Below are 14521 nucleotides of genomic sequence, written 5' to 3' on the forward strand. Positions count from 1 at the left end.
ACGCATAAGATAAGATTCAGAACTCCCTTTCTTATTCCCATAAAACTTTTAAATAAGATATGCTTACTGACAATTCAGCTTTGGACAGTCTTTGCACAGCACCTCTCTCCAGCCACAGCCATGGTGAGTATGGCCCTCGAGAGCTGCAGGGTGGAAACGAGGAGGGGATTGTTCGGTTGCATAAAACAATAACATTTCGGCCCCTGTTTGTATGAGTAAGTACAGGACGAAGGCACTGAGTATTGGCACTATTTTCCACAGGTGGTGGTGATTTTAGCTGATATTTCACTCCTGAGGGCACAAAGGTACAGAAAACACAGCTGTTGCTGGCATTCCAAAGCTGCACAGGCCAGTACGCCACTAGCCCATTTACTGCAATGGTGCCTGCTAAAGTCATCATGGAGTGGCATGGGGAAACGTTCTACTGTGGAGAAGGAAGTAAGGCAGACATCCCTAGAAATCTTTGTACGAGGATTGCCAGTTATCTCCATGAAAGTTTCAACGAGATCTCCCAGGAGGATACAAGGGACAGCCCTGTGTACATAAACTGTTCTGCATGCCGCCTCTCCCGACCTAACCCTAGAGGGGAATGAAAAGCAAATGACAACTCTGCCTCTGTTTGTCGTACCTCTGCCTCTTCTCATATGAGTAAAACAATGAAAAGTCAATAGCTATGTTCTGCTAACTTGGGGTTGGGCCAGTTGCCACCATAACATTTCAATATTTTAAAGGAGAATGCATGCAGATACTTACCTGAGGTTCTTCCCTTGGATTGAACTCGTCTATGCTTGACTGCTGGGAGTGTCTAGACTGCAGTGGAGCCTCAAGAAGATCCCGGCTTGCAGCATAGCTGGACTCCCCTGCCATGTGTCCCTCTTGCTCCTCCTTCCCACTATTTACGGCACACTCCCTCTGGCTACACCAAGATATCCACAATAGCCTGAGGGGTCCTGGTGGGGTCTCCACCAAGTATGGCATGCAGCTCATTGTAAAAGCAGCAGGTCTCTGACTTAGCACCAGATTGACTGTTGGCCTCTGTGGACTAGGTCCAAAGGCCCCCTGCTGGAGGCCTCGCGGCCCTGTGTCACTCTGCCCCAGAATAGAGCAGAGAGAAGTCCTCCAGGCAGCCTAAAATGGCTGCGGAGAGTGGCCAATCTGGGGCCAGAAAGGCCCTGTATAAGAGAAGCAGTATTGCAGAGAGGTTCAGTTGCTGGGTGGAGCTCAACGAGGGAGGTCCGGGCAGGGGCGGCTCCGGGCCCCAGCACGCCAAGCACGTGCTTGGGGCGGCATGCCGCGGGGGGCGCTCTGCTGGTCACCAGGAGGGTGGCAGGCAGGGTGCCTTTGACGGCATGCCTGCGGAGGGTCCGCTGGTCCCATGGCTCCAGTGGACCTCCTGCAGGCGTGTCTGAGGAGGGTCCGCTGGTTCCGCGGCTCCACCGAAGCCGCGGGACCAGCGGACCCTCTGCAGGCACGCCTGCGGGAGGTCCACCGGAGCCGCAGGACCGGCGACCGGCAGAGCCCCCCTCGCGGCATGCTACCCCCCGCGCATGCCGCTGTGCTTGGGGCGGCGAAATGTCTAGAGCCGCCCCTGAGTCCGGGTGCCTTGCTGGCTAGACGAACTGCTCACTGCAGAGAGTTCACCAGACAGAACCGAGCCCAGGGAAGGATGCTGAAGACCAGATGCCTGGCTGGCGGGAAGAGCAGCAGGACCAGCGGAAGGCCAGTGCAGGCAGGCTGAAACCCGGGGGACTGAGCACAGAACCAGGCCAGCAAGGGTACAGCTGGTCTGGCTGAAGACTGAGCCCAAGGAGGCCTACTGAAACACCACCAGCTGTGGCTACCAAGATGGGCCCTGGCTGGGTGGTTGAAGGTTGTGCCTCTGGGAGAAGCCTTAGAGCTATGGCCTCATACAAGGGCCAAGATGAGAACTTGGACTGTGCACCCCGGAAGGGGGGACGGTGTGTGGGGCTCAGGCTGAGCTGTGGAAGACCTGCTGAGAGAACCATTGGTTGGGGGGCGCTTACAAGAGGTGCGTGCCACCCTGATACAAGAACTAAAATCAAAAGCCGACTTACACCCAACCAACCAAAGGGGGCTGCTCACACGAGAGGCAGGTGCCACCCCCAAAAAAGGACTGTTTTTATGCACTATTGGCCAGAGAAAGGGAGCGCTCACAAGAGGTGGGTGCCAACCCCATTACAGCCTCCCTAGCCTTGTGGTATGTCTGCACACAACATGGGAGAGTGCCTAGTTGTACTTACCAAGCTGGACTATACACATGGGGATCTTAAAGTGGATATGGCTTCTGGTCTCTGTGACCTCTGGGCAGTGATGTTCACAATTGTGACCAGAGCAGTGACAGGCAGGCATTGTGAGACAGCTGCGGAGGACTGTTAGAGATGACATAGTGCACACAGTTGTCTACACTCGCGTCTCGTTGACCGCAGTACGTTGACCATGGTTCAGTGCCATTTAGGGAGGTGGTGTTACTGTGTCGCTGTAACAGCACTTATGTTGGTGGAAGGCAACTTTGAGTGTAGACATATGCACAGGTCGACATAAGTCATCTTGCATTGACGTAACTTTTGATTATACGTTCCAGTCTCAGTAAGCAGCACTTCTGAATACTGTTGCAATTTTGTATGCAGTGTTCTTCTAGTCATGTTGGTCACAGGATCTTAGAGAGGTAATATCTCTTACTGGTCCAACTTCTGTTGGTGAGAGAGACATGCTTTGAAGCTTACACAGAGCTCTTCTTCAGGTCTGAGAAATGTATTCAGTGTGTCACAACTAAATACAAGGTGGAACAGATTGTTCAGCACCACCTACTATAAAGAACTCGAAGACCACAATTTACCCAGGAGTTAATGGATATCATCAAATCCTTCCCCAAACAACTCCAGGAGAAACTGTACATCATCATCCTCCACAACTCCCCACTCCAAGGACCTTCTACATGCTTCCCAGTATACACAAATGATGGAACCAAGGCAGACCCACCATATCTGTCCATGACACTTTTAGTGAAGGAATATCGGGACTCATAGAAACATCCTCAAACCACTCACCACACACGACTTCCTCCAGGATATAAGAACATAAGAACATAAGAAAGGCCGTACCGGGTCAGACCAAAGGTCCATCTAGCCCAGTATCTGTCTACCGACAGTGGCCAATGCCAGGTGCCCCTGAGGGAGTGAACCTAACAGGCAATGATCAAGTGATCTCTCTCCTGCCATCCATCTCCATCCTCTGACGAACAGAGGCTAGGAACACCATTCTTACCCATCCTGGCTAATAGCCATTTATGGACTTAGCCACCATGAATTTATCCAGTCCCCTTTTAAACATTGTTATAGTCCTAGCCTTCACAACCTCCTCAGGTAAGGAGTTCCACAAGTTGACTGTGCGCTGCGTGAAGAAGAACTTCCTTTTATTTGTTTTAAACCTGCTGCCTATTAATTTCATTTGGTGACCCCTAGTTCTTGTTCTTGCACTTCTCTACTGTGAGGAGTATTCTCCCCCAGCCGCATAACAAATGCCTGCAACAACCAGTGAATGTGTGAAATCTTTAAAAAAAAAAAAAAAAAGTTACAAGAATCCTTCATAAGGAAAAGTATTAACCTAAATATGAGGTCACTAGTAGCTTCTCCTTTTTAAAAAACAAAAACAAAAAACCTGACCCCTGTTCTAGGTGCCCTATTAGATTACAATTAAAAAATTGGTCAAACAGACAAAGTAGCTGGCTTTACATTACACCAAAACAGCCAGTTAGCCAAAAACCAAACTCCTTGCTCCATAAGCTCTAATCCACTTCCCAATGAAACAAAATACCCACCATTCTCCTTTCCTAAATGCCTGCCCTGGTAACTGTGTTTGAAGCATGTCCTTGGCACTGACATATTAGTAAGCTCCGGGTCTGGCACCTCTGCTGATCCCAGCCATAGCAGTGTCTCATGGAGAAAGAGGCAGGTCTTTCAGGTAGGCAGGTCCCATGCTATGTTGGGCTGTATAAATCATAACCAACTTCTTCTGCCTTGTCTTGATTAGGCAATAAAGTGTGTTCATGCCGTGTGGTACCTCATTTTAGTTTACATGTTAATTAATAAAATCCCAGTGAAGATAAGATAATTGTCATTTTAACACATTAACAGGTAAAGGTCAGCACTAATGGATGGCCTGCAGTTCACTTTAACCTGTTAACATGTGAAAACTAAAAACGCACTTGACAACACTAGGATTTTACCTCATGTTTCCTAAAGCTTTGTAAGAACACACCTTTTTATTTTCCCTTGTGAAGATGCATCCTGTACCCCTCTACTCAGAGGAAAGGGGGAAAAAAAGCACCAGTGCACATCCTTGAGTTCTGGTATCACATGTTCATAGAGATGACCAGCTTTACAATAGCCTGCTACCTTCAGTGTCAGCTTTAGTTTCCAGGTTGATTTAAAGGTGTTCCATGTAACATTACAATGCATTGTCTACACTTGAAATGTTTAGGTGTGAATGCCCGTTGCATGGTGTGCATCTGAGAGAGAAGTTTGTAACTATCTAAGCAAATGTGGTGAAAGTTGTGATCGCTGTTGCTGTATGACATCAGCTGCCGTCTGATAAACACCATCCCCTAAATCATGCACTCTATTGACAAACACGCCCTCAGTTAGAGGGGCAAATATAATCTTTGCCATATCCTTTGGTTGCTTCTCCCAGCCCACCATCATCACTGCAATCTAACCTGAACTGATCTTCATCCAGCTCACTCTGATCCACACCCCATATGCCACTATGGAAGGTGCTCAATCATACTGTCTTTCTGATAAAATGGAGTCACAGAGTTGAGTATTGCCAGCATATTCTGTGGGGAAGAGACAGCAAAATCCATTCCTACTCACTAATCATCCCAATGACCCAATCTCATATTGAACAGCAAAGATAATGGGATATACCATTATTATTTCCCCCCATTAGAGGGTCATAAAGGCAGAAAAGCAAATGCCCAAAACTACCCTTCAGGATCTCTCTGACAGAAAAGAAGGAAGTCGCAGAAAGCTAGCCTAAGCTACTTGCACTTTGGGAGTAGATAAAACACTTCAGAGTCAGTGGTTTCAAAGACAGCTGGTGCTCCGAAGCCTTGTGGACTCTTGATAACCATTGCTGGGAGATCAGCAACCCACACCACCGGTGCCATTTAGTGATAAAAGCCGATTGACGAAGGTCTGAGGCTCCTAAATACTGAGTTCTGTCATCCAGCCTTCTTCCTATTCTTAATTCAAAATGAAAGATTGTCATCATTATCCAGGTTGACAGTTTCAGTGGGTGGTTTCTTAAGCAGAGGTTGTACGTGTTTCTTTAAAAACATAGTGTGCCAGGCATTCCTTTTAAACAAGGAATTAATAAGTGCCATCAGCGGACACAGCACTTGGCCCCTCACCAACTTTCACCGTCAGGAAGGACATACTGTAGAACCGCAGAGTTACCTCAAGAATGGAGGTTGTTCATAACTCTGAACAAAACATTAGGGTTGTTTTGTCAAAAGTTTGCAACTGAACTTTACTATGCAGAAGAAAAATGCTGCTCTTCCTTCATTTTTTTTAGTAGTTTACGTTTAGTAGTGTATTTATTTATTTTTGGTCTCTGCTGCTGCCTGATTGCATACTTCTGGTTCCAAATGAGGTGTGTGGTTGACTTGTCAGTTCATAACTCTGGTGTTTGTAACTGAGGTTCTATTGTAGATTAAAAAACCAGTTGTGAAACAAAGTTTGTCTATCACATCCAGAGTCTCAGCATCACTTGCCTAATTCTGAGTCAGAGACAGCTTAGCCTCCAACCTTTCAAGATCCTGCTTGGCTACAATGTGCAGAATTCACCAAGTTTTGCATGTCCAGTTTTCTCTGCAAAATGATAAAATGTCCTCACAACTGGGGGTGCTGAAATCTGTCCCTGAAGCAGTGTAGTCTGGCTACAACAGACTATCCTTTACAAACTAAATCTGTTGTTTGAGAAGCTGCAAATACCATAGTAGAGACTAAGAATCCTCCTCTGTGCCTACTGAACAGCTACTTCAAAAAAGTCTTGACTATTTGCAACTAATATTTTACAACCTGTGACTTCTGCCACCACCATCTTTCTTCTCCCTTCATCTGTCAGAAATTATCACCAGAATGACCTGAGAAGATGAAGCTGGGGAAGAAGATGCATAGAGAAGCATCAGAGAGTAGAGAAGTTCTGTATGACTTTAGTAAAACCACTGTCACATTACATTTCAGTTCTGAGTGCTTCAAAACCAGACACATTGACAAACTGGGAGGGAGTTTTAAGAACTTTAAATGAGGGATTGATTTTATTTATAGACCTAAGTGTGTACATGTTGGCTGAACAGAGGGTGGTAACATACAAATATCTGAAATTTGTCAGCACTAAGGATGGTGAAAAATTGCTTAGGATTGTACAGGAGGGTATAACTAGAAGTAACTAACTAGATGCAATTTAAAGGAAAAATTAAGTTGACTGTTGTAAAAAGCTTCCTTGACACAGTAAGATTTTACTATGTAATAGTCTCTTAAGGGAAGTCATCATAGACCCATCAACTGGGTCATTTAAAACTAGGAAATATATCAGGGAATTATCCAAAGAAACAGAATATAGATGAGATGACACAATATGTTTTGTCATTTTGAATATGTAGGATTCTGTGAAAGCAGTATTGAGTCTTTCATCTAAATAACATAAGTAAAATGTGCCTGGGCTCGTCCTGAAGATGAGAGTAAACAACTATAAAAAGTGGAGGTGAACTCAATCAAATTTTAACTTAATGTTTTGATTACTGCCGTTTAGAATGAACAGTTATGTTTTTGTACCACCTTTAAAACATAGATCCAGATTTTCCAAAATGCATGTACAAGTTGAGCAGGCACATTCTTGAAAATTTGAGCATACTTTGATCCCACAACAATATTATCTCCCTATTTTGGACTTCTGTCTCACAACCTGTGGAAAATCAGTGCAGGTGGATGGTCTGTAGTGCCATTGTTTGCAAAGGGTTACAAGTCTGTAAAATTACTTTCAGAAAGTTTCTTTCCTTTCCCATACGTTTGAATGTCATTTAAAAATGTATGTTGTATTGTTTTGACTCCATAGCTATGAATCAGCGAATCAGCCAAAGTGCTCCAGTGAAACAGCCACCCCCACTGGCTCCTCAGAGTCCTCAAGGTGGAGTGATGGGCGGGGGCAGCTCCAATCAGCAGCAACAGATGAGACTGCAACAGCTGCAGATGGAGAAAGAGAGACTGCGACTGAAGCATCAAGAACTGCTTCGGCAGGTGAGGCCACAGGTTAGACACAGACTTCCACTATATTTTTTGTATGTTTTTGTTGTTGCACTTGCGTGGCAATTCCAGGGAGCGTAAAGCACCAGAGACCACATAAGGTCTTAAGCTCCAAGAGAGGACTGGGCTACGTTCATTATGATGTCATCTCAGTAGCAGAAGCTCTAGACCAGTGGTTTTCAAACTTTTTTTCTGGGGACCCAGTTGAAGAAAATTGTTGATGCCCGTGACCCAACGGAGCTGGGGATGCGGGAGGGAGCTCAGGGCTGGGGCAGAGGATTGGGGTGCCGGGGTGAAGGCTGTGGGGTGGGGCTGGGAATGAGGGACTTAAGGTGTGGGAGGGGGCTCTGGGCTGGGGCAGGAGGTTGGGGTCCAGGAGAGGGGTCAGGGCTCGGCTGGGGATGCAGGTTCTGGAATGGGGCCAGGGATGAGGGGTTTGGAGTGCAGGAGGGCGCTCCAGGTTTGAGGGGGGTTCAGGGCTGGGGTAGGGGATTGAGGCGCAGGCTTACCTTCGGCGGCCCCTGATCAGTGGCTCAGCCAGGTGCAGAGGCAGGCTTCTCGCCTGTCCTGGCACTGTGGACCGCACTGCACCCCGGAAGTGGCCAGCAGCAGGTCCAGTTCCAAGGCAGAGGCGCACACAGCTCTCACTCGCAGACACTGCCTCCTGGCCAATGGGAGTGCGGAGCCAGTGCTCGGGGCAGGGGCAGCGTGCGGCGCCTTGTGGCCCCCCGTTTAGGAACTGGATGTGCTGCTGACTGCTTCTGGGGCGCAGGCTAGTGTCAGAACAGGTAGGGACTACTAGCTTTTACTGGCCAGCCATCAGGGTCCCTGGGTGCTGAGCAAGGCGACCCAGTACTGGGTCGCGACCCAAAGTTTGAAAACCACTGCTCTAGACTTGCTAGATGCAAGACTTTTTCCTCAGCAAAATTCCCAAAGAGCAAACATCTTCACTAGTTGAAGTGTCATTATGGTGGTACAAGTAAGAGAGTACCACAGAGTAATGATCTTATTGGAGATTTCTCTGAGAATATTTTTCACCTCCAAAGAGTTCAGACTGATACAAGAGCCAGAGGGGCTGGTTCCCCACATCTGCTTGTCCTTCATTTTAAGGAAAAACCTTTTCAATATCACTTTTTTTTTTAAGTGTGATTTTAGAACACATTGCAATCCAAAGGATACAAAAGTGTTTTTCAGATTACATGCTCTAGGTAGAGGAATCACCTAGTTACTGAAATTCATCCACTTCCAAATGGTGTGAAGGCTGAAAAATTGAATAGGCTTTGCTGGGTTTGGAACCTGTTGTTCTCTTGTGTCTAGGTATTTCAAACCTGGTGCTTAAATGTTACGCCATTCCCTCTAGAACTTTTCTAGTAACAAAAACTGGTCATTGAGAGAATGGTTGGTCTGGGAGTCAGGAATTCTGGATTTTGAATCCCAGCTCTGACTCCCTTTGTGACCTTGGGCAACCCATCAAACCTTCCACCCAAGTTTCTCCATTTGTAAGATGCAATAACGTTTATTTACTGTCTCACAGGGTATTGTGAAGATTAATGATTGAAAGCACTTTGAAGATGGAAAGTGCTGTAGAAATACTCACTATTCAAATGGCCCAGTGTTTTCAAAGGATAACAGCAATATAAGTAGGAACGTTGCAAAGACAAAAGGAAAACATCATGCACTGTAATTTAGTTAAGCCAGCTTTCAACACTGGGTAGAGGTGCTCCAAATATCCAGTTAGTAGTGAATTAAGTATATTCACTACTAACTAAACACACAACCCATTATAAGCAGCTTCTTTAAATAAGTTACAGGAAGGAAAATGTGAGGGGGAAAAAATATATATATGTGAGACATTGCTTATGTTGTCTTAATAAGGAAGTAATTCCGAAAGTGTAATTATTTACTTACAAGCAGCATACTTAACAGAGCATTTAACATGTTCCTTTTTTACTTCGTCTGTTTTAACTAGCTTTTAATTTAACAATTTACCCAGATTCGGTTGTAGATTATGGACTTGGTTAGTTTTGCAACTGAGTAACCTTGGGGAAGAAAACCCAACCAGACTATGTCGTCTGTTTCCACAATCGCCACTTTAAAAGTTCCATTAACATTTTTCTTTCTGGATTTTTGATAGAAGGTTAGCTATCATCTTGTCCCAGAAATTTAGGTTATCCTCAGCTTTGTAGAACTGATGAGGGAAGCACTGACACCCTAGTCTTTTCTTTGAGAAAAACTTTTAAAGTCTTATCCTCTTCCCTTTCCACTTTGGTGATGGGCCTTATATCAGGAGAGGATAATATCTTCATGCCCTCTTTCTTTTTCTTCATCACCTGTGGTATTCTGTCCTTGACCTGGAGTCTGATTCCCATTGTCCCTTTTGAAATCAAGGCCTGTTTGTAGGAATCTTTAGCATCTCTTAATATAAGTTGGGTCATCTTTAAAATTCAGTACTTCTTCTTAAGGTGTGCCTAAATAAGATAGCATCAGGACTCTCTTTCTGCTTAAGCACCCAGTCCTCTGCTGTTCCTGCTTTGCTATTAATCCTCCAGCAAACATCTATCCTATGCTAGCATGCTTCTAGATAGGCCTTGTAGTTTTCCTACCTCAGCTCTCCTTGAGAAATCTGACTAACGTTGGATCAGGTGACCGTCAGTTCCCTCCATGTTCTCCTTCGCCAATTAAGTTTTTCTGTCATGTTCACATGCTCAGTAAACATTTGAGTTTTGTTTCATTGTGAAGTGATTTTCATCAAGTCTTAATTCCCTTACCTTGTCTCATCTCGGGTTGTCTTGGGGACTTGATACTACAAGATGGTGTTTGTAAGTCAGCCTGCACAGCCAAATCATGCAGCTTAAAGTAATTTTTATCCATCTTATTTTTTACTCTTAGGCATTGCGGAATATCAGTCCCAGCACAGCAAATTCTCCAAAACGTCAGGTAGGCTCTTAACTGATGATTCAGTGTAATAAGAAACAATTAAAGTATTAAATTAGGCTAGCTGAGGAACTTGTTTTACATGAAGCCATGAATAACAGCTGGCTCTGCCATACACCTTTTTAAGCCACTGCTCTAGTTGTGATCCCTTACATCGATGTTAAGAGTGCTTCATTACTTCATTGTTGTTTCAGTATTTTAAAGCAAACGTGGAATTTGTTACACTTTTCGCATTGCAAAGAACTTTCTCTTGTTTTTCATTCTTGATGATATTGAAATTCCAATTTTCATCCCATCAGAATAAATGTGTAAGCAAACTTCCCATTAAATGTAATGTAATAGCTAGTGGTTTTTAAATAATCTTCAGACATGAAGTATGTTCTGATCAGCACCGTGTTTATATCTAAAACAAACATTATCTTGAGATGAGTACCCTATACATTAATTCATTGAATAAAAGATCACCCAGAATATTTACAAGAGTATTTTTTTCCCTTTGTGTATATATAACAGGATAATTGAGAATAAATTAAACTGTCAAAATAGTTGCTGGAATCAGATAATATGCAACATGGAAATCAAAAATCAGTCATTTAAATTCTGTAATTAAACAGGCACTTATTATGCCCAAAATCAAAACAAACAAAAAAAAATATCAGTGCAAGAGGAAATTATCAGAATTTAAGGAGTAATAGGATTCCGAATACATAACCAGTTGAATTTGAATTCCTCTCAAACCATTCGGAATTGGAAAGCAATGTAATATATTGCGGAAAAGGTGGTTTTCCCTAGATGTGCTCTTAGGACTGAATTGTCCTAAGAACTTGCAGTCATCATATGGTTATTGTTAATATACCCATTCTTTGGACAACACTCATTGGCAGTTTGTGTGTAGCATATATAGGCTTTGTGCTGTGCTTTTTACTGTAAGAAAACATAGTATAATGAAAACCTATATATCCTGCACATCTGCATCCAGACTGCTGAAAAATAGTGTCAGAAACCATCGCCTTAAAAAATTAATTTCTAGCCCTTATAGTTGCAAACAGAACCTTCAAAGTAAAACACATGCTGTGCTGTCTTCTTGAGCCTGCAAACAGATATCCCTCCAAAAAATAGCTATCCCATTTATCTTTGCCATCAACTCTGAAACCTAAAAATGATCATTAAAATGCCAACATTACTTCACTGATCATTTTAGGAGCGAGACATCACTGTTGGATGCAGAGGTGAAAAATGGAACTGGTTGTTAAGGCTTGCTGGATGAGGGAGTAATTCAAGTCTATCACAAAATTAAGTTACCTAGACTCTTGGTCACAAATGGATGGTAAAGAGGAGCTTCTTTTCCACCCCCTAAAATCCCAAACTGCCTTCCACACCTTCCCACCTTATACCAACCGAACTGTCAGAACTTCCACCTTGTCTTCCTTTCCCACAACAGCTGTTGCAGATACTTGAGAACACACAAATATGCAGCAGATTGAAAAATTTGGGGACAGTATGAATACCAAAACAATGAAGAAAATATTACACGGAGCATTTTCATATTTAACTCAGTACAAGTGTCAATGTTTTAAACTACTTTTGAATTTCTGGTTAATCATTATACAATGCAACAGAAACCAGAGGGACCAGAGTGCAGTTATGGGGTCTTGAGTTTAATTAGTTGGGTAGATTAGAGCAGCTAAAAAATTATGATTGGTCTTGGAGTCCTTAGTGATTTCAGCATCTTTGCCTTAAATGACATGTATAAGTTAGCTGAGGACCTCTGCCACTTAACAAGCATGAGACTATTCTCAACAGTTGTCCACACTCAATCCTATTTTATGATCTGGGATTGGTTAATGAGGCATGTGGCAAAAGCGAGATTAAAGTCTGATTTATTAAATTCAGGTTTATGTTGGGGCTTAACATTGCTCACATCAGGTCATGGGACCTGTTGTGTACTAGTCTTCCTTTTGTTTTAAAAGACTTAGGTTCAGAGTGCTCTGAGGTAGAACACAGCCAGTAGGTTACTCTGTTGATGGCCTGGAAGAGGTTATAAAGCATTTTTTGTTCTCGACTGTTGATACAATGGCATCTAAAAGTACCTTTTGTTTATGCTTTCCTCATATGTCACTTTACTAAGATGATGATCTGCCACAGATGGAGGAGGGAGATTAGAGAATTACTAGTGGAAATTGTGCTCTAAGTTTCTTGGAGGTTTTAGGTCCGTGTCTCTGGCAATAATATAATTGAAGTCACAATCAGCATAACTAATCCAGGTTATGAACAGCCTGGTGAATTAGGGCTGTCTTTAGTCAGAAATATACTTCTTCAGTAGACTACTACTTCTTGTCAGGTCATTCCTCTGTTTGCTTATTAAAATCCATCATCTTTAGATTGGATTAGTTGCTTCCACAATGGTAGATTCTTGTTTGGGGGACAAACAGGATATCTTCTCTAGCCAAGTGTCAGCTTTTTTTCACAGAGCTTCAAGAGACCTTGAGAGTGCTTCATGCTGTGGCCAAGTTGGATTCATTGCCTTTATTAGTGGGATCATTGATATGTTTTTGGTGGAATCTTTCACTGTCTCCACTTGGGAGGTCAGGGAGCCATTATCTCTCTCCCTTGTGCAAAAATATGTCTTGATGCTGACCACTCATCAACCATTTCCATTTTGGGAATGGATACTGAGAACTCTGTGGTAAGGTGGCTTTGACTTTTACCTGAACAGTTAGATAACCTTGACACCTTTCAGTCCACTCTGAGATCTGAATATGGTACTGAGATTGCACTGGTTTTGTTGGTTAATTCTTTTAGCTGTCAGCTGCCTTGGATAGGATTAAACATGAAGTGTTTTGAGTCTGCAAATACTACCAGTGGCTGGGTTGTTTTGTTTTTTTTCTGTCAGGGATCTGAGAGGGGTGCTATTGATCAGTTGCTAATCTTTGTGAAGCGTACTGCAAAGGGCTCTATGTTTGTAGGGGGACTTGAGTTTCTCATAACTCCTATATATGTCCTAACAAAAAAAAATCCAGAGCATCTGAAAGTGGAAGTTGCAACTTCCTTTTTGGGTGAAGATAGAGGAAATCACTCTCAGCTATTGCTGCTACTTGGAAATCCAGAAGCACACGAAGCATTTAGGTAGGGACTTGTACCAACTCATCACAATCATCAGAGTGCCTAACAAATATCTAAAGTTGCAAATATTAACAAAGAGTAAACATATCCCCTCAGTTGAGCTGTTCACCGTATCATTTCTGGATGGTTCTCCCCACCACCAGCCCAGTCGTTATCACCAATATCTTACCGGAAGTCAGCTTCAGCCAGCTTCTCATCTAAATCCCATATGTGGACAGACTCTGGGCAAGTAGAGACTCGATACTGCCACGGTCCTGTGAAAAGGTAGAGCTGTATGTCATCATTGATATCATTGCAGCCCTAAACAGCATGCATTCCTCCACTAATAGGCTCACATGCCTGTTTAAGATAAGAACAGCCATACTGGGTCAGACCAAAGGTCCATCTAGCCCAGTATCCTGTCTTCCGACAGTGGCCAATGCCAGGTGCCCCAGAGGGAGCAAACAGAACAGGTAATCATCAAGTGATCCATCCCCTGTCGCCCATTCCCAGCTTCTGTCAAACAGAGGCTAGGGACACCATCCCTGACCATCCTGTTATAGCCTTGGCCTTCACAACATCCTCTGGCAAAGAGTTCCACAGGTTGATTGTACGTTGTGTGAAGAAATGCTTCCTATTGTTTGTTTTAAACCTGCTGCCTATCAATTTCATTTGGTGACCTGTAGTTCTTATGGTGTTATGAGAAGGAATAAATAACACTTCCTTATTTACTTTCTCCACACCAGCCATGATTTTATAGACCTCTATCATCTCTCCCCTTAGCCGTCTCTTTTCCAACATGAAAAGTCCTAATCTTATTAATCTGTCCTCATACAGAAGATCCTCATCCTTGCTTTAAAAAGCCCTGCACAGTCCTAGCTCCTGCCTGTCTCTCTTCTTTCTCTCTTCCCTGACTCTCCCCATTGTCATCTATGCCATCTTCGGTGTGGTCCTGTGTAACTGGAGCTCTCTCCCAGTCCACCATACCTCCCCACTGTGGTCCTTGCTCTCTAATTCAAATACCTCTTCCACCAGACCTATTAGCTCCTGTTCCTCACCCACTTTGGAATGAGAATTAACAAAAGAGCCAAGAAATTATTTTTTTAGAAGGAGATGAGACACACATGGCAAACACATTTGCTCAATCATATGCTTTTGTT

At 43.7% G+C, this 14521-nt stretch overlaps 1 protein-coding gene across 8 annotated transcripts in view; it reads left to right on the forward strand.

Annotated features, from left to right (window-relative positions):
• Nucleotides 1-14521, forward strand: part of YAP1 (Yes1 associated transcriptional regulator) — a 131731-nt gene that overhangs the window by 93229 nt on the left and 23981 nt on the right. For 2 of the 8 annotated variants that reach the window (XM_039481525.1, XM_039481558.1), the window contains 2 exons: nucleotides 7138-7331; nucleotides 10215-10262. In XM_039481525.1, coding sequence (XP_039337459.1) covers nucleotides 7138-7331; nucleotides 10215-10262 — 242 coding nt within the window. The remainder of the gene's footprint in view (nucleotides 1-7137; nucleotides 7332-10214; nucleotides 10263-14521) is intronic. The other 6 variants (XM_039481534.1, XM_039481566.1, XM_039481538.1 and 3 more) reach the window with 3 other exon arrangements.

The sequence above is a fragment of the Mauremys reevesii genome, linkage group 1 (assembly GCF_016161935.1).
Source record: "Mauremys reevesii isolate NIE-2019 linkage group 1, ASM1616193v1, whole genome shotgun sequence".
Taxonomy (NCBI): domain Eukaryota; kingdom Metazoa; phylum Chordata; order Testudines; family Geoemydidae; genus Mauremys; species Mauremys reevesii.